General features: G+C 52.7%; 1 protein-coding gene across 3 annotated transcripts in view; it reads left to right on the forward strand.

Moving 5' to 3' along the window:
- The window catches only part of Slx9 (SLX9 ribosome biogenesis factor), a 29125-nt gene extending 11623 nt beyond the window's left edge, over positions 1-17502 (forward strand). The window contains exons 1-5 of one of the 3 annotated variants that reach the window (XM_052163585.1): positions 1637-1742; positions 1977-2045; positions 7840-7990; positions 14067-14135; positions 15706-17502. In XM_052163585.1, the coding sequence (XP_052019545.1) occupies positions 1661-1742; positions 1977-2045; positions 7840-7990; positions 14067-14135; positions 15706-15829 (495 nt within the window). In that variant the 5' untranslated portion in view covers positions 1637-1660 and the 3' untranslated portion in view covers positions 15830-17502. Of the gene's footprint in view, positions 1-1636; positions 1743-1976; positions 2046-7839; positions 7991-14066; positions 14136-15705 lie in introns of those variants that run through there. The other 2 variants (XM_052163582.1, XM_052163583.1) reach the window with 2 other exon arrangements.
- The last annotated feature ends 1751 nt before the right edge of the window (positions 17503-19253 follow it).

The raw sequence follows: 19253 nt of genomic DNA on the forward strand, positions 1-19253 counted from the left end.
TGTGTTCTGAGGCAGACTAGCAGCAGAGAAAGATTGCAGTGACCCGATTCCCACCCTGCCTCCCACCCAGGTACCGGAGGCCCAGTAGCCACTGAGGGCTCCTCGTAGTTCCTCAGTTCCATGAGTACTCCTTCCTCACCATGGGCAGGGCTGCTGCTCTGGCTGGACAGTGTCCCTCACTGGCTCCAGCTACCTTAGACTGGGCTGAGAGCATCCTTGGAGAGAGGAGGGCCAGCTAGCACGGCCCAGCCCTCAGAGCTAGCTCCTCAGTGCTGACAGTGCTTTCTGCTCACAGCCCGGGGTCTAGGCCCCACCCAGTCAGTCAACTTCTGGTTATTTGGGATAGACAGGTCCAACTGGCGTTAGTTACCACAGAACATGCTGCGCTGAGCCTTGGTTTTCTCCTTTGAAAAGTGGGACTGTGTCATCTGGCTCCTGGTGCAGATATATCTCCACTTGTGTTCTTAAATGTCCCCAGACAAGTGAACACTCAGCCGCCCTCAGAGAGGCCCTCTGCCTGCAGTGGTGACCAGCAGAAGCCGGCACTCTATCCCAGGCCTCTCCCTGGCTGTCAAGGTGGACTGGACCCAGTGGCTTCAATGCATGCTGTGTTACAGCTGTGACAGGGAGGGCGTGGGTGTCCTGGTCCTCCTTGGCCAGCAAATGGCATCCTCTCTCTCTCTCTCTGGTCTCCCTCATCTAAGGAAAAGTCAGATCAGGGCCACCTTGATGGTCTCATTTCATCTGAAAAGGGGACCTCACTGTATTTAGACCACCTTTGTGTGGGACCTGTGCCTTCAGAAGTTTGGATTATTCGTTTTCATTTTATTTATATTAGTATTTTTCCTGCAAGTATGGAGGTGCACCCCGTGTGTGCAGTGCCTGTGGAAGTCAGAGGAAGGTGTTGGACCCTCTAACTGGAGTTGCAGTGGCTGTGAACTGCCATGCAGTAGCTGGGAACTGAACCCCAGTTCTATGTGAGAACAAGCGCCCTTAACCACTGAGTCACTTCTCCAGCCCCAAGACCTGCGTCTGTGACAAAAGAACCTGGCCGAAGCCACGCAAGGGAGAAAGGGTTCGTTTGGGTCACAGTTCCAGGTTACAGTCCATCAGTTCAGAGTCATTAAGGCCACAGGAGCTTGAAGCAGTCGAGAGTACCACAGGCATCCTAGTGCAGAGCTCACCCTCTGCAGCCCTCAGTCCAGAGCCCGGCCCCTGCAGCCGTGCTACCCACATTCAGGATGGGGCTTCAGACCTTAACTCAATTGAGAAAGTCCCTTATCAGCCAATACACCCATGCCAGTCAGCAGCTGGAGCTAACCATTGCACCCTGGCTCACAGATACTGGTGTTACTTTTCCTTTTGAGACTCACCGTGTAGCCCAGGCTGGCCTCAAACTTAAGGCAGTCCTCCCCCTCGGCCTCCTGAGTGCTAGGCTTTTAAGAGGCACGAGCTTCCATGGCTGCCTGCCATCCCTCTAAAGACCCAAGAGTTAGCACAGTTCAGCCGTTACAGTAGGGATGTGCCAATCTGCACCAGAGCTGGTTATTTGAGGCCAGGAGTGCAAGGAAGAGGACAAAACCAATCAGGGGAAGCTGCCACCGCAAGATAGGCGGGAGAGCTGGAGATGAGAGGCTGTAGGCTCGCTTGTGTTCCAGGGATGGGTGCTATCTTGAGGACAGGAGGAGTCACGAGCACTCTGTTTTCATGCTTTGGTCTTAATGCCGGCAAGCAAAGTGAAGGTATGTCATGTCCAGGACCTGGTGCTGGCGCCGTGACATCCTCACATTCCCCAAATCCACTGGGGCCAGCGGAGCTTGGAGAACCTGGCAGTGTCGTACCAGCACAGGGACGCGCTGCTGCCTGGAGCCGGAGGCCGGTCATCACCTGGGCACTCACAGGCTTACCATTGACCTCTGCAGGGATGGGGGACAGGGACACTGGCCTCATTTCTCACTTCTGTGCTCTCTCCTCAGGTGCAGAGCCAAAGGCCATCTTGCCTAAGAAGGAAAAGCTGAAGCTTCGCCGTGAGCGGTGGCTACAGAGTAAGTTCGCATCCTTCTCTTGTGAGCTAGCCACATCTGCCCCATCCTCACTCAGATGCCTCTGCCACATGGATGGACTTCTACCCATGGAGGCTGGTCATGTCCCTGTCCTCTCAGACCCTGAGGGTCCAGGAGGTGTGCCGCTCTAGGAAGCAAAGAAGCAGCATCAGTGGCTGGCTTCAGTTGGCCACACCTGAGGCGATCTGGTGGGAGCCTCCTGCAAACTCCTTGCTTCCTCCTCTGTACAAAACCATCCCAAAAGTTGTTGCTCTCTGTCCCTTGGAGTAAAAGTGGTCTGTCTGGGGCTTCGTGATGAAAGCTTTAACTACAGAGATAACGTGCATTTATGTGGTCAGAACCATGTGCATAGGTGAGGCCTGTCTGCTGTTCTTTCCAGGTCTGTGTGACTCATTTTATGATAGAGTGGCTCCATATGGTCCAGGCTAGCCTAACTGGGTAGCCAAGGCTGACCTTGAGCTCCTGGCATTTGGGCCTCTGTTCTGCAGCTGTGGGACCGCAGGAGTGAGGCAGCTCGCCTGGCGTGGCTGGCGTTGAGTGTAGGCTCTGTCTCCAGCCGAGTGTCTGGAGCAGATGGAGCCGCTCTCCCTCGCTCCCTTCCTGGAATAGGTAGTCATTTTCCACAGAGCTGATTATGTGCAATGTTTCCCAAGCATTTTCTGTGTTTACTTGAAAATTACGGAGATTGCTTTGTAATTTTTCTCTTAGCTGTTATCTTTCTTTTTAGTGTGTATCTGCCAACTCTGGGAGTTAATTTGGAACAGTTTCATCTTTATGTTCTTAGATGATTAAATATGATTTACCTTATTTTTGAAAACTTTAAATAAAGGGGTATTTTAAAAGCAGTATTTATAGGAATTAGTCAATTTCCTCAATGATTACTAGTTTTATATTTTGTTACTTTTTGGATTTTTTTTTAAAGATTTATTTATTTATTATATGTCTGTCTTCAGACAGTTTTTCTTCTCACTTCGGCCCCACTTTCTTGCTGTAGTTGTCTTCAGACACCCAGAAGAGGGCATCAGATCCCATTATGGATGGTTGTGAGCTATCATGTGGTTGCTGGGATTTGAACTCGGGACCTTTAGAAGAGCAGTTGGTGCTCTTAATCGCTGAGCCATCTCTCCAGCCCTGTTTTTTTTTTTTGTTTGTTTGTTTTTTGTTTTTTGTTTTTTGTTTTTTTTGTTGTTGTTGTTGTTGTTGTTGTTTTTTAAAAGAAGTTGGCTGCTCTGGTCATTTTCCCACAATTCCCAGCAAAAGGACTTGTGTTCTCTGTGGGGCAGGAGGTGCTGAGGCTTTGGCATGACCTAGCCATGTCTGAGGTGTGCTTCTTTGGCATGGACGTTTTTGTTCCTGGCGGTTGACGTGAGTTGATTTTTATGCCTCATGGTTTCTTCTAAAATATTCTGATTTCATCAGCTCTGTCCACACTGCCAGCCCCACCCTACTGGAGATTGAACCTAGGGTCTTTCGTATTCTGGACAAGCACTCTACCACTGAGTTATACCTCCAGCCCTGCTTTCTCATTCATGTCCTTTTTGTGTGTATGAGTGTTTGGGCCACGTGCCTGCAGAGGTCAAAGGACGGCCTCAGATCTCCTGGTCCTGGAGTTATAACCGGTTATGAGGCCCCTTGTGGGTGCTGAGAACTGAACCCCAGGCCTCAGGGAGGACTGCTACCTGCTGAGTGTGTCGTCATCTCTGTCTGTGTCCCTGTCTTCAGCTAGGTTTACTTCTCTGTCACAGCCATTGCCTAGTTCATCCTGCCCACCCGGCAGCTCTTTCTCTGCATTTTGAAGGAAGTTGAGGGCATCCGTACACCCGCTGGCAGATAGGCTGGCTAGCTGGTCTGTTCTCTTGGGAAGAAGATGTTTACCTGGCCTCAGGCATCAGCAGTGACTTCTGACCGCTGCGTGTGCCACCTGCCTGCCCGGTATGAGGTGCCATGTCCGGCAGGTCTGTGGTCGCATTAGTGCTTTGCCTCCTGGGAGTGCCTCTGCCTGGCCGCACGTCACGCAGCAGTGGCCAGTCCCATGGCCAAGAGGCACCACACTGTTCATGTGACCTGCTGCCCCAGCTCCTGTTGGTGATGTCTGCCCTTCCAGCTCCTCTGTGGTCAGTACGGCTGAGCAGCGTTTGCTCTAGAGTCTCTGCGGACATGGCTTGTAGTCCTCTTACGTAAAGACTTAGGAATGGCATGCTGGGTCATAGGGCAGGTGTAAGTTTAGTTTTGTAAGCACTGCCAGACATTCTTCTGAAGCCGTCCGTGGTTCATGTGCCCCCTCCAGCATCATAGGAGTTGTGGTGGCCCCGCAGCCGTCCATACTGGTGGTGCTGCCACCATCCTCCATCATGACTGGATGGCTGGGCTGCCGTCTCATGGGCTGCAGGTCTGTGTTCTGTGACAGAACACTGCCACACGTGTGCATCTCATTCTTCTTGAGGTGCTCTGCGTGTGCTGGGGACCTGCTGGTCCTGGTCAGTGGGGTGTGCAGTATTCCTTGCAGACTGTCTTGCCCATTTATTTTCTTAATTTTGGAGTTTAATTATTAAAAATCTAACTCATAGTTTCTTTTCCATCTGGTTACAGTGTGTCTTGTTTTAAGAAGATGTTGCTTAGGTTGATTTCTGTGAGTCTGAGGCAGCCTGGTCTACAAAGTGAGTTCCAAGACAGCCAGAGCTATAGAATAGACTCTGCGACAGACAGACAGACAGACAGACAGACAGACAGACAGACAGATGACAGACATAAAACAGCACCCTGAATCCCAAGTCATGAAGATCTTTTTCTGTTTCCTTCTGAAAGTGTCACAGTCTGGCTTGCCCTTAGGCTGTGGTCTGCCTTGAGCTGGCGCCTGTCTGCTGCAAGTTGGTGGGTGGTCCTGCCACGGTCTGGTGCGGATAGTTTTCCTCTTTGGATTGTCCTTTTGAAAGTCACATGGCTTCTCTCCACAGCTTGTGCTGTGACCCATGGCTCTAGTGTCAGCAGGTGGGACGGGCACACACTGCTCCTTCATTGCTCTGTGCATTCTCCGCACTTCATCCAATTTCACTGTCATCCTCCTTAAAGACGACAACAGAAGCTGAGAGGGATTGTGACCAGGCCATACCCAGTCTGTGGACCAGCTTCAGGAGGGTGGGCTGCCCACACTGAGTAAGTCGAGGAACGTGATAGGCCTCTCATCATTGGCCAGGCTTCCTTAATTACTGTTTTCAGGGTTGTAGGCTCTCTCTGTCTCTGTCTCTGTCTCTCTCTCTCTCTGTCTCTCTCTCTCTCTCTCTCTGTCTCTCTCTCTCACTCTCTCTCGCTCTGTCTGACTCTGTATGTGTGTTGTGTTTGGGACAAATTTGCTAATAAAAGCTTTTAAAAAGTACAAGTGATTATCTTTTTTTTTTTTTTCATTTTTTAGTAACAGACTGTGTCTTGTGATCCAGCCCAGGACCTGCCTCAGGCCTGGTAGCCATACTGGATTCTCTAGGACCGTCGGCAGTATGTCTCTTCCGTGGTGGTGGACCCTGTTAATTGTTTGCACACCCTCCCTGCTGTCACTGTGAGGAACTGTCCCCAGCTTTACCTTTCCCTGCCCCTTCTCCATCTTGCTCCCCTTGGCCTCCCCAGGGTCAGAGTTCCTGTGCTCCCCCTCCCTAGGGCAAAGTGCTCCCCCTCCCTGGAGCAGTGTGTCCTGAGCATGGGGGCCTGTGGAAGTGTGCGTGGGCCAGGAGTCCTCCAGGACTCTGCCCTCCGGCACCTAGAGCTCGGCTGTTCTGATGCTGGGGGGACCCACCTGACGGAGGCAACTCAGAAGCCGCATCCATCGCACGGCTGTGATTTTCTTTTCCTGGATCCCAGTGTTGTGTGTCTTTACTGTGTTTTGGCCTTTTGTGGTTCTCCACTTACTTAGAGTGTCTAGCTCAAGTAGTTCATCCTGGGGTGGGGGGGGGCAGGGATGGGGGGGGGGGACAGCGGCAAGTGCGGCCACCTCTCGTCTCTGTCCGGCACCCTTCCCCGGGCTTGGTGTTTGAGTGGTAGGAGACCTGCTCTCGTGCTCAGTCTGTTTAAATAATGTTTCGTTCACGTTGAGATTTTTATGGTTTTGAGACAGGGTCTTCTGTATGGGTGACCTTGAACTCTTATCCTCCTGTCCCTAATATTTGAGGGTTTTTGTTTTCATCTAGTTTGTTTGCTTAAGAAAGGATTTAGATTTCCCAACTTGGTTAAAAGTCGTGTTGCATTGTGGGTTAGGGATTGGGGCTGGGCACATCTCTTGACCCCGTCCACTCCCCCACTGTCTTGGCCTTCCTGGTAGCAGTGAGCTGCCAGACGGGAGTGCCAGCATGCGGTCAGCGCTATCTTGTTGAGCTCAGTAGAAATGAACTATTTATTATCTTGGATCTGTTTATGGTTTGCTTGTAACTTTATCGTGGGTAGATAGTGAACTTTACCACATCTCTTCTGGCACATCTAGTGACCAAGTTTTTCCCCTTTTAGCCAGTATTGCCAACAGTCATGGTGGGTTACAACAACTTCCAGATACCAGACTCTCCTTGCACGTCTCTGCTGCCCTGTTGGGCGTCTTTGGTTTGGATTTGCTTCTGTGTGTTTGGGCTGCACATCTCCCTCAGCCTTGTTGTCCTTTCCCTGGGTGTGTCATCCTGTGTGTGTGTGTGTGTGTGAGGGAGTAGCCCCTTAGCCCTTATATCTGCAAGGAAGGTCACCCCTCTCCCCTCTGCTCCCTTTGGGAAGAGCAGCTGGTTTCGATGAGGTGCTAAGTGAATTGTTTGCTCTGTTCCGCCTAGACTGTGGAAAAAAAAAACAGCAAAATGTCACCTTATAAATCCACAGTCTGTTAGGCCGCACTGGGCAGAGGCCTTGGAGGGCTGTCCCTGCTCAGGGTGAAGTGATGGACTCTGACATATTGGCCCTGCCTGGGTTGCTCAGGGTGCCTTTCTGACTTGCCCTGTGAGGCATCTTCCCAGTTGTGGAGGGTGGCAGAGTTGGCTGTGTCTTGCTGAGGGGAAGCTGCTGCTTGCCCCCCTCTGCTGGGGCACCCCATGTTAGAAGTATAAAGATCCTTATGTGGCTGTGTCCTCAGAGTGGGGACTCATCCTAGAACTGCATGTACCCCACAGCTGCGTGCCGGAAAATAGCCAGGTTACGTACTTGTTACATTGGCAATTTGGAATACACCGTTTGAAGAACATTAAATCCCAAGACTGTGCCCCCCCCCCCAACTCTCTCATACATTAGTGCTGTGCTCAAGTGAGACCTGGCCACCCACCCTGCTCCCTGCCGTTCCCCGTGGCTGACAGTTCCACCCTGTGGGACCACTCTCCCCTCTTGAAGTCTCAGGGAGGTGCTGCACGGTTCTAGATTGCCCAGGATAAAGGACACCGTGGCTTCTCAGTAAGTTACCAGTGAAGCCCAGGGCCTGCATCTACCCACTGTCCCCGTGCCAGCCCTGCTGTGTCTGTGTGCCCAGGCCCTGCACTGCACCCCTATAGAGGAGGCAGGCCTCTGTTTTGCAGCTCCAAACTCTTAGTCAGCCCTGTAATTAAAGTGTGCCTCTGTGATTAAGAAGAAAAAAATAACTCAAAGCTGGCCCGCCCCCCAACTCTTTAGGGGCACAGAGCAGGTGACAGTGGGGTAACAAAGAACACTTGTGCTCTGTGGGTGCGAACAGGCCTCAGGGTACCCACAGGGTGCCTTGGCATTGGTGGCCTCTGAGGGGGCCGGGGAATGGGGGTTAATTGACATACACTCCTGTCTCTACCCTCAGAAATCGAAGCCATAAAGCTGGCAGAGCAGAAGCTCAGGGAGGAACGAAAGCGCAAGGCCATGGTGGTGGTAGGCGACCTGCACCCCTTGAGGGACGCCCTACCCGAGCTGCAGGAACTGGAGGCCAACCGCCAGCAGCAGCGAGCCACACGGTGAGTGTCTGGCGCCTGCCATCCGTCTCTGACGCAGCTGGCCTGGATGGCTGTGACCCTACATTCAGAGGGGAGGAGAGGGATTGATGGTGGACTCTGAAGGCTCCCATCTCTGAAAGGTGAGGGAGTCGATGCTCTAGCCACACATGCCTCAGAGAGCCTCCTCCTGCCCTGAGCTCTTGAATGTAGTGTTGTGTAAGCCGCCTGGGCCCGCCCTGGTGGAAGCCTGCCTAGCCCACCAGTGTGTGCTCCCTCATGCCTTCCTCCTCTGGCTGGCCTCAGTTTCCATACTATGTCCGTGGTCAGCACAAGGCCTCCACCTGACCTTCCTGCTCCCCTTGCAGACAGTTCTGACATCCCTGTTCCTCCCTCCCCTGAGCCTCTATACCTGGGCACACTGCATGGAGACCTCAGGGAGAGGGCTGGAGCCCACACAGGCCTAATCACACCTGTCCTTGTTCAGTGAGAGGGTGAGGATGGATGCAGGCTCCGGCTCAGCAGGGCGGAGCTGCACTGGGGGGAGGCAGGTGGGGGGGGACAGGTGGGGGAAGGGCAGATGGGGGAGGGGCTCCAGACTCTGCTCTCAAAATGCAGCTTTCTGCGTGTTCGTCTGTCATTTCTGTTTCCTGGGGGTTTGTTTTTGTTTTTTTGTAGGGTAGTGGTGATGAGGGTTGACACTTTCCACACTGACCTGTAATTCATTGTGTACCTCAGACTAACCTTAATACAGTCCTCCTGCCTCAGCCTCCCAAGTGTGTAAGCCACCACATGAGGCTTATTTCTTCTTGTTTTGCCTTTAAAAAAAAAAAAAAAAAACCTTTCTCCCAGTGAGTTTTCATCTGAGTTTAGCAAAGGTTCCATGCAGTTGTCTGTGAGCCCTCGCCCTTGTCGTGGGGCAGGCCGCGGGGCAGGCCTCGGGGCAGGCCGCGGGGCAGGCCGCGGGGCAGGTGGGTGCCTTGCTGTAGAACCAGATGCCAAGGGCTGAGTTCCCAAGATGGGTCACCCATTCCTCTCAGGTCAGACATGGCTCCGCTGCAGGGTCAAGCCTCACCTGAGCAGCGCCAGCGATGCGCATTCCATTCCTGTTCTTAAGCATAAACTGTGACCCTGGCCAAGGATCCCTTCCTCCTTACAGCTTCTCTTCTGAGAAATGGGCTCGGGGCTCCCAGACCCGGGAGAGCCCCACAAGCAGCCTGCTGCTCACCAGCCCAGCGAGGGGTGCTGGGCCCGGAGCCGCCCAGGATTGCTTCGGCTGTGACAGGAGAACGCTCCCATCCTGCCCCAGCTCCGGCTGCCTCCTCACACGGTGCTCTTCCTCCCTCCGCTTCAGAACAGCTTTAGAAGCTAAGCATGGCGGCGTGTGCCTATAATCTCAGCCCTTGAGTGGTTGAGGCAGGAAGACTGCTACAGGTGTGAGGTCATCCTGGAAGATAGCACGAGACCCTGACTCAATAAGGAGGAAATACCAATGGCAGTTCAGATTTACAGAAGAGTGGCGAAGGCAGCTAACATCTGAGTTAGCGTCACGGTTTGTCGCAGTGAGCCAGGATGGAGCCATGTGTGGTCACACATCTAAAGCAGTGGTCAGGGGACTGAGGGGACAGCTCAGGCTGTGAAGTTCCCGCTGTGCGTGTTACCTCACCTGAGTTTGGATCTTCAGCACCCATGTAAAGAGCTGGGTGTGGTGTCTGTAACCCAGCGCCTTGTGGGTGGAGGCAGCGACATTTCTGGTGCTCATTGGCTCACCAGCCTAGTCAAATTGATGAGCTCAAGTAAAATAAGGTGGATGGGCTGAGGAGGACACCTGAGGTCGGCCTCTGGCCTTCATATGCACGTGCGTGTACACGCACACAGGCAGAGATGTACATTCCTGTATGAACACACCTGTAGAAACACACACCGTAAAATGAAATAGTTAATTAACGGGAAGAAACTTAGCCTGTGGTTCTCCTGTTTCCTCAGGCTCCTTCTGGCTGTGAGCTTTTCAGACTGAGAAGCATTTTGGGGGTGGAGTGGGATAGGTTTTTTTGTTTTGTTTCGGTTTTTTCTTGTTTTGTTTTGTTTTGTTTTGAGATACTCTGGGTCAGTAACTGGGGAAGAGTCAAAACTCCTGTTCAGCAGAACCCAAGACTCTGCAGACTCATCTCTGAGGAGAAGGATCATAGTGCCCCACCTGGGCCACTTCCTTCCCAGAGTCACAGAGTAGAAGGGGACAAAGCCCCTCACAGTGAGAATCCTGGGAAACACCTCTGCCAGGTGGTCCAGAGACAAAGCGTCTTTCTATAGGTTCCCACAGGCCCGTGAGCACCTGCTTTATGCATTGGGCATCCATCCAGTGCTGCTTTAACTGCTGAAATTGTTCCAGCAGTGGCCACCGTCACTTCTTTTAGCAGCTCCCAGAAGCTTTGATCTGCCTCTCTGTAGGGTGGTGTGTCTGAGCACTTCCTCAGTTTCTGATGTCAGCAGATGCTGGGCGCTCGCTCACCTTGGGCATCTACCGCCTGGCCCCAGTACCAGGTGTCTCCACAGAGCCTGGTTCCTTGCCTTGGAGAATGATGTCAGGCATCAGGGTCTGAGGCTGGAGTGCTGGTCACTCCAGAGTCTTACTTCTAATAGAGCAGGTGCCCGGGCCAAGTACTGACCTGAGCACGCGTGCTTGGAGTTAGAAGACCGTCCTCACTCTGGCCGCTGTGTGGGTGCGCCAGAGACAGCTCACTCCACTTTGGTGATTCTAGAAGGATTTGGTGGTCTCAGAGCTGTTACATCATGGTCACGGTTCATTTGGGAAAGGAAAGAAACCCACGGCAGAGCACGGGGAGTCTCAGAGGCAGAGCTGGAGACTGGATGGGAGGCTGACCCGGCACTGAGGGCTGCGGTGGACGTTCCCCGTGCCAGGGACTGCCTTTGGCCATCTCTCTATACTTTCACCCACCAGCCTCTGGGCCACCTAATACCTTGGAGTTCAGGCCCCAAGTATCTCTTTACTGTGTTAAACTGGCTTTGTCCGGGCCACTGCTTTTCACAGTGGGAAGGAAGGTGCTATATCTAGATAGCTGCACCAGGGTCCAGCTGGTTTCTGCCCATCCCTGCTTAAGCTCAGAGGGACATGATGTGGGACAGACCTGTGGCCCTCTCTCATTGCCTGGCCCGCTGCAAGTCCATGCTGTGGCCTAGCATTGCTCCATGACAGACTGGCCAGAGGGTGTTCACAGTGCCCTCCAATAACTGCAGGAGTGGCTGCCCTCTCACTTGAGCCAGGCTGGGCGTGGTCTACAGAATTCCTGAGGTAGACTGAGGTCTACTGTCTAACTTAGGAGAGAGAAAATTCTCTAGAACAAGCCAGATGTGATGACACACGCCTTTAATTCCAGCACCTGGGGAGGCAGAGACAGATAGGACCGTGAGTTCAAAGCCAACTTGGTCTACAAAGCAAGTTTTACAGAGAACCTCTGTCTTAAAAAGCAAAACAAAGCAAAAAAGAACAGGGCGTGTGCTTTTCCACTCATGGCCACTTTTGTACCTGAGAAGGTGGTTTGGGTTTGTTTGTGTGTTTGTTTGTTTGTGGTTGTTTTGGTTTTGGTTCTTTTAAGACAAGGTCTTACTATATGGTTCTGATTAGCCTGGAACTCACGATGTAAAACAGGCTAGTCTCAAACTCACAGAGGTCTGTCTGCCTCTGCCTTCCTAGTGCTGGGATTAAAGCATGTGTTATGCCCAGGTCCTGAGGAGGTTTCATGTAACCCCAAGTACATAGCAAATCAAACCCTGTCAGAATAAATCATAAATTAATTTATTTAAACATAAACAATCCTGTGGGATACATATAATTTTATCCTTATCAAACATGAAAGCATATTTGCATGCTGATGAGATCAATATGCTTGTTTAACTTTAAAGAATTGGATCTTGGGCTGAAGAGATGGGTCAGTGATTAAGAGCACTTGCTGCTTTTGCAGAGATCTCTGGTTCAGTTTCAGCAGAGCTGCTCACAACCACCTGTAGCTTCAGCTCCAGGGCATCTGACGCCCTCTTCTGGCCTGTCTGGGCAACTGCACCCATGGCATTCAGTCACAGACACATGTACACATAAGTGAAAATAAAACAAGTCTTAAAAAATAATAAATCCTGGCTGTGTATTAATAAGGATGTAGTGCGTCTTTCCTAATTTTCAGATACTCTGCATTTTATATTAAAATCATAAGGCTGAGAATGGCGCCTTCACAAGGTGAACAGTATAGAGGAAAAAGTATGGATCGGGCTGTCTCAGAAACTGCTAGAAACTGTTTTCTAATTCCAAGCACAATTTCACTCATCATTCATTCATTCATTCATTCATTCATTCACTTTTATGAAACTCAAACAGCAGTTATTAGTCAAGGATTCTAAAACACACAGTGCAAAGATACCCTGATCCTGGCATGAAGAACGATAAGAGCACATCACAAGCGTCTGTCTCCACAGTGACAGCTTTGTGCTTCTGAGAGCCAGAAGTTTTGCGCAGGGGATGCTGCCGTTCTTCCTTGGGACCGTCTCGCGTCTGAGCAGAGGGGTCAGACAGTGCCGGGTGGTACTGCATGCTGGGCGCATTCAGGACCGAGGCTGCAGTGAAGGCGCGTGATCACAGCTCAGGCGAGCTCTGCCAGCGACATCCTGGATGGCTTTGCGTTCAGTTCTGAATTTATTTTTGGCTGTTGTATGTTTGGAAATCTACCGCTTTTAAATTTGTCAGTTATGAAACACCACATGGGGCTGTGCTCTAGGAAGTCCGCCGTCTGCCTGTGCAAGAACTTCAGAGTTAGACTGTGTTCTTACTTCCCGGGTCTGAGTTTGAGATCTCTCTGTGCCTGTGCATAGAGTCCTATAAGACCTGGGCTGCAGCCACCATCCTCAGGGCAGAGCTGGGCCGCACTTAGGGAGACTTTCCGCATCATACAGCCAGTGAGACTGAGAGGGAACCAGCTAGCTCACCCGAGGCGGTGGTCCTCTGCGGGAGGAACGGCTGGAGGCACTGGCTGTTACTGCAGGACCTCTGGAAGGGCCAAGCAAACAGGCCTGAGGTTATCATCCGAACAGACTGGGGCAGGGAAAGGGTTGCATGCGGTCTGCCGGTCCTTCCCTGGGGTGGGGACCAGACGCCAGGGTGTGAGAAATCACTGAAGATGCAAAAGCACCGCTCATTCATATTTGAAAAGGAACATGTAGATCAGGCCTGCTGCTCAGGAGTCTAAATTAGGTGTGGGCCCAGGACACAGCAGTGCTCTTGGCCCTTCCTCTGGCTGCCTCCTGCTCTGGGCTTCTCTTTCAGTGTGCTCTGGGTCCTTCCTCTCTGCCAAGGTCCCTTGCTGCTGCGTGGGGCTGCCTCTCCCTTTCAGATATTAGACCAGGCGCCCCAGGATGTTGTAAGAATGCACCTGGCATGACCTGCAGCCATCAGAATTGACCTTAGGAGATGTGCTGCCTGGCCCTGAGCCCCAGGCTCTCAAACTAACCTCTCCCCCCACCTCCAGTTATACCTAGTACAGTGGCCTGGAAGGGCCTGAGAAGCTTGTCATGATATACCCCAGTCTGGTGGTCAGCAGGCACTACCCTCTTGCCCTGGAAGGTCCCTGGTATACTCTGGCATCTGTCGGCAGTGTGGGTTGGTGCCTGGCTCCTAAGGTCGCCCTGGAATAGCAGGTACCACATACCTCTAGTAGTATAGCTCCCTCTTCTCATCAGAAGTGAGAGGACAGATGTCAGATGCCCGTGTCTTGTCAGGAAGTACTAGGTGGTTTTAGAGGTAGATTCTGCCCTGGCAGTGGAGTTGAGACTCCAGGGCAGGCTGCCGCCTAGATGGCGTGTTCTCCGCTCAGGTTCGGCAGGTGGCAGACTTGGGGTACAAAAGTGACGTGTTTTCCTGGGGTGATAGACCTTTCTATATCATTGTATAGCCCTGTGACACGGCTCATCTAGATCCGGTCTCCACAGCCAGCGTATAGTATGGAATCCTGAACTCCTGGTGCCATAGACTCTAGGGACCATAGAGATGAATGTTGTGGCGAAATGGGTCAGACTGACTCCGACTCTGTATCCACAGCAGGGTGACCAGCAAGCCCAGGCCAGTGGAGCTTAGCCGAATGAGCACAGCCCAGAGGCAACAGCTTCTGTGAGTACAGCCCTGCCCCACAGGGCCTTCTTTCTGATCTCCTGATCTACACCCCCACCTCCCTCTCCAGCCCCCTCCCATCTCTAGCTCCCACCCTCTTCTCTGTCCTGGCTTGGTTTAGGACTACAGGTGGGAAACATTTTTTTGGAACCAAAAATTTTGCTGTCTGTAGTTAGGCCTTGGGCACCTATCTGAGGTTCCTCCAGGGAGAGGTAATGGCATCTAGTGCCTCCGGGGTGGTGGCTGCAGTGTGTGATTATCATGGGTCACACACAGAGCCCGCACCTCATCCATCAGCAGTGTTACCCTGCTGGCTGCCTGGCACTCTTCTCAAATGTGAGCTTGGGTGTGAGATTCTGCCTCTGCCCTTGAGCCTCTGTGGACCTGGGTGCAGTGCTCTGCTGTCTTCAGGGGAGCCTGAGGCAGCCTGGCTCTCACCCACGCAGGGTGGTTATTCTGTCTGGACACACTCTCTTAGTTTTTAGTGGTGAGTGAGCTGTGTCAGTTCTTCCTGAAGCTCTTCATGCCCTCTCAATGTACAGATAGTAAAGTCTTTTTAGTGATTACTTTTGGTTTTAGAAATCAGTATAGAATTTTACAGCCTCAACTCTCTTCCCAATACTGGGGATTGTACCCAGACCCCAAGACATTCTGAGTTCTACTGCTGAGATATAACCTGTTTCCTGTGTTTGTTTGGTTTTAGGGTTTTTATTTGTTTTTATTTTTGTTTTTGAGACAGGGTTTCTCTGTGTAGCCCTGGCTGTCCTAGAACTAGCTCTATAGACCAGGCTGGCCTCAAACTCAGAGAGATCCACCTGTTTCTGCCTCCCAAGTGCTGGGTCTAAAGGTGTGCACCACCACTTGGCTCTTGCTTTTGTTTTTTCGAGATAGGTTCTTACTAAGTCTGATCTTGTAGTTCCTACCCAGTTTAGTCTTGAACTCTCTCTGATTGAGTTGGGCAGCAAGTGGAGAAAAACAGAATGGGTTTTCTGAAACCTCAAGCTCACCCTCAGTGACACACCTCCTCCAACAGGGCCACGCCTCCTAATCCTTCCCCAATAGTTCCACTAACCGAGGAGTAAACATTCAGACATAGGAGCCTGTGAGACACTTGCCCTGTCTGCTGACTTGCACTGCATCTGTGTCTTCAGGCACTCCTGAAGGTCACCATGCCGCCTTAGAACAGGATGAGAGGGCCTGCCGGCCCAGGCTCTCGCGGGTCTGAGAGGCCTGAGCTGCCTGTGTCCGGAGCTGCCCCACGGCTCGCAGCTCTCCGAGGCACGTCTATTTTGGGCTCATTTGGGAGGAAGGCACCTCTTACATAAGCAACTGCCACTGCTCCCTGACTGTCAGCGTCTGCCTTGGCAGCAGCCCCAGCCTATCCCTCTTAGACCAGCTGGTGGGGTGACCCCTCCGGTGGTTGGGGGGTGCTCAGCCTGTGTGCCCTGGGACTGTACCTTGTCCCTGCTCTGGCCGCTGCTGTCTGCTCCAGTTTTAGGTGTTGGGCTGTTGTGTGGGTCCTGGGGGTTCTTGTTCTCCCCGTGCTGACCTCTGCTTTACTTTCTTTCAGTGAGGAAGAAAGGACCCGGTTTCAGAAGCTGCTGGCCAGCCCAGCCTACAGAGCCAGTCCCCTGCTGGCCATCGGGCAGCAGCTGGCACACCAGATGCAGCTGGAAGGTGGCGAACAGCTCTGACCGGGACCGTGTGTGCCGTGAGGTCCAGAGGATTCAGTGGGTGGAGGTGCCGACAGCTCTTGAATCCTGTCCTGTACCTGCATGGCCACCGAGCCAGTCTTGAGACCCAGGGAGGGCAAGCTAGAGCTGCCGGTCAGGACAAATAAAATGACTTCTGGACTGTGGCTTCCATAGCCTGGAGCCCATGCGCGGCTTCCCTTCGCACTTAGAGCCAGCCACTCCTGCGTTTCCAAGGCACAGCTGACCCTGGGACACGCCCAGGGCCCCCAGCTAGGGGTCAGAGTTGGGGAGGTTGCTCTCATGGGGATCTGCACGGCTGCACCAGTGTGAAATTAGAGGTCTGCCAAGTAGCTTGATCCCTGAGGACTTGGCGTTCCTCCCCAGCCGTGTGGGACCCTGGTCCCAGCCGGGCGCTCCACTAGCCATCTTGCTTCTCACACCAGTTGCCTTCAGCCAAGCCATGTCTTGTGGCTCCTACCTCTCTCAGCCCAGGTTACTCACGCCTTTTCCTCTGTGACCAGAGAAGCAGATGGTCCTGCCTGGAGGCAGAACAGCCCGGCCCAGGAGGCTCTTGCCTGGATGGCCAGGTAGACCTGTGTCAGGCACTGGTGGGTTCTCATAGCATCACCTACAGCCCCACAGCTCACACAGGCCATGTTCCACCTTACATGTGGGCGTGTCTGTGGCACTGCTCACCCCAAGGTGCTCCTTAGCCTCTTACAGGGGCCACGTGCTCATAGCTCCCCGGTCCTGTGAGTGGGGAGCGGGCAGAACAGGGAGTCCCCCAGGCCTGGTGTGGACACCTAGGGCACTTGGTGACTGGAAGAGGTAAGACTGAATAGATCTAAACTGGGTGAGGCAGAGGCGGCAGATCTCCAAGTTCAAGGACAGCCGGGGCTACACAGAGAAATCTTGTCTCAAAAAAAAAAAAGAAGGGAAAAAAAAACCAAATAAGCAAATAAAATTTTAAAAAGTAGAGTGAACCTGTCTGGACACAGACTCAAGTTCCTTTCATCAGAGGCCATTTCATCTGTCTGCTGAGACACTGCAGCTGCCTTGCTGGGGGGAAACAGACTGTCATCAAGAGAAGCCCTGCCCAGCGTGCCTAAGGCCACCTGAGGTGTAAGCACTATCCAGCGTGCCTGGCACAGCTGAGGAGATTTCCGCCTACCTTGTTTGGTCTATGCTAAGATTTCTGTAATGTGGCTTGAAGCGACTCTGGTCTGGCCGTGGTGAGCACCTCTTCATTATGCCCTGCAGGAGAACCTAGGGCTGCCCTTCAGGGTTCTGCCTGGGAGAGCATTCCACAGGCCAGCTTCATGTTCAGGTCAGAGCACCACGCCCAGCCAAGGACACTAATGTGCAGTGAACAGGAGAGGAGCCAAGGGGACATCACTGGGACTACCTCAGAATCGGTGCAAAAGGTGATCTGAGGCAAGTTATGTGTCTGAGACTTGGCAGAGCCGCTCTCAGCTGGCCAGAGGCTAGACACTGGGCAGGCAGGACTCTGGAGACTGAGGTCGCCTCTTCTCACTTCAGACAAAGCATGCGTTCTCATGTGGGCGGACACAGGAGGCAGATGCCAAGAAAGCAGTCCTCTGCGTGGATGGTGGGGGTTTGCTGGATTCCTGTATCTCCTGATCTTTATAGAATAAACACGAATCACACAGCAATACGTTTCTGTGAAAATGTACAGTGCGTACAGTCCCTGGGCTTTCCTGATTTGAAGGTTAGATAGCAAATGAAATGACCGTGCTGCACACAGTACCTGGTTCCTCCTGCCCTCCCTCCGCGAGGTGGAGCCTGGCTTCTCTGGACACACTCTGCTCAGGACACATTCCCCTCCACACTGGGCTGCCACCAAGGAGACACCAGGGACAGAAGACAGCAGGAGGCAGCCCTGCCTGCCTCATCCCTGAGGCTGAGCGACTGCTGAGCTGGGGAAGGGCAGCTGTGGGGACGCCACTGGAGCTGGAGCATGCCTGTCCCAGGAGACAGTGGCTCCGTCGGGAGGAAGGGGCCAGTGAGGTTACATCTTTGGGAGCGCGTCCTTGCATGGGACATTGGAATCCTCTCGTTTTCAGTCACATAAACTGAGTATTGCTCTGTGGTGTGATGTCATCACCATGGGGCCACATCTGCAGGGACAGACCCCAAATATTTCAAGAAAGCATGCTCAGGACAGGAAGAACAGTCGTTGGCCCCAGAGCACGGGCCTCCCAGCTAAGTGGTGTCCTGTTGGGCCCAGACCCTGAGTGTGGAGGGTTTCTTCTGCCAGCCCCATTCTCACTGGGGGTGGGGGTGGCATTTGGGAGGGAGGCCAGCCTGAGACCAGGGGATTGGGACACTGAGGGACCTCCTCTCAGCCACCAGTCAAGTGATGTCAACCCCTTTTTATATCTCCACTCTGGTGTTCCTGGCCGCCAGCCTGCTAGAGCACAACCTCCTGAGCCTACGCAGACCATACAGCTTACCCTTGCTGGCCGGGATAAATTATAGCTGGCCTTTGGTTCAGATGAAAACACCGTAAGTCAGAATGCATGAAGCACCCCAGCCGGGTTTCTCTGCCCCTACAGGCTTGGGCACTCACAGGAATAGGACTCTCACAGGACTTGGTACTGCTCTGAGTTTAGAACCACGTTGACGTAACCAAACAGTGGGGTGTGGTGGGAGCCAATTTCCAACCAGGTGGCATAATGAAATGGTCTGGAGACTGAATGCTCACAGCCCTGCCCCACGCTGTTCCTCTCTGCTCTGGTCCCAGGATTTGGGGATGCAGAGGGGAAAGGAACGTGTGCGCTTGCGTGAATGCACTCAAAACAGCCACACTATAGGGCCCTCTGAACTGAGCGTATTTCTTGTTGTTGAGACAGGGTCTTAGTATATAGCCCAGGTTGGCCTCACACTTGTGGCAAAACTCCTACCTCAGCCTAGCAACTGCTGGGATCGTACGAGACTCAGTCTGCAGTGACTCCCAAGTTTGCCCAAACTCGACCCTTCTGGGAGTGTGAAGTTTCTCGGAATGGGAAGTTGGTCGTGGCATCTTAGCAGTTCTCTTTCTCTGAGGTGGGCAATCCCACTGGGTGATTGGAGAGTGATGCTGGAGAGCCAGGAGCCTGGGGAAGGGACACAGCAGTCTGGGGGTGCAGCTGCATGGCCGCACACACAGCTGTGCAGTGTGCCCTGAGTTCTATATTAGCTGTTCATTTTCCCATGGCCTGTAAGCCATGGACAGTGCCCTGTCATCGGATGAATGAATGAATGAACGAATAAGTAATGGAATGAATGGATGAATGAATGAATGATGGGGTAAGTGGATGGAGAGCACTTCACTTTTCAAGCTGCTCACAGCCCCCCCCCCCTCTGCTTAGTGATCCCCCTTTTCCTTCTGCCTGGGTCACAAGCACCCTGGACTACCTTTGGA

The sequence above is a fragment of the Apodemus sylvaticus genome, chromosome 19 (assembly GCF_947179515.1).
Source record: "Apodemus sylvaticus chromosome 19, mApoSyl1.1, whole genome shotgun sequence".
Classification (NCBI taxonomy): domain Eukaryota; kingdom Metazoa; phylum Chordata; class Mammalia; order Rodentia; family Muridae; genus Apodemus; species Apodemus sylvaticus.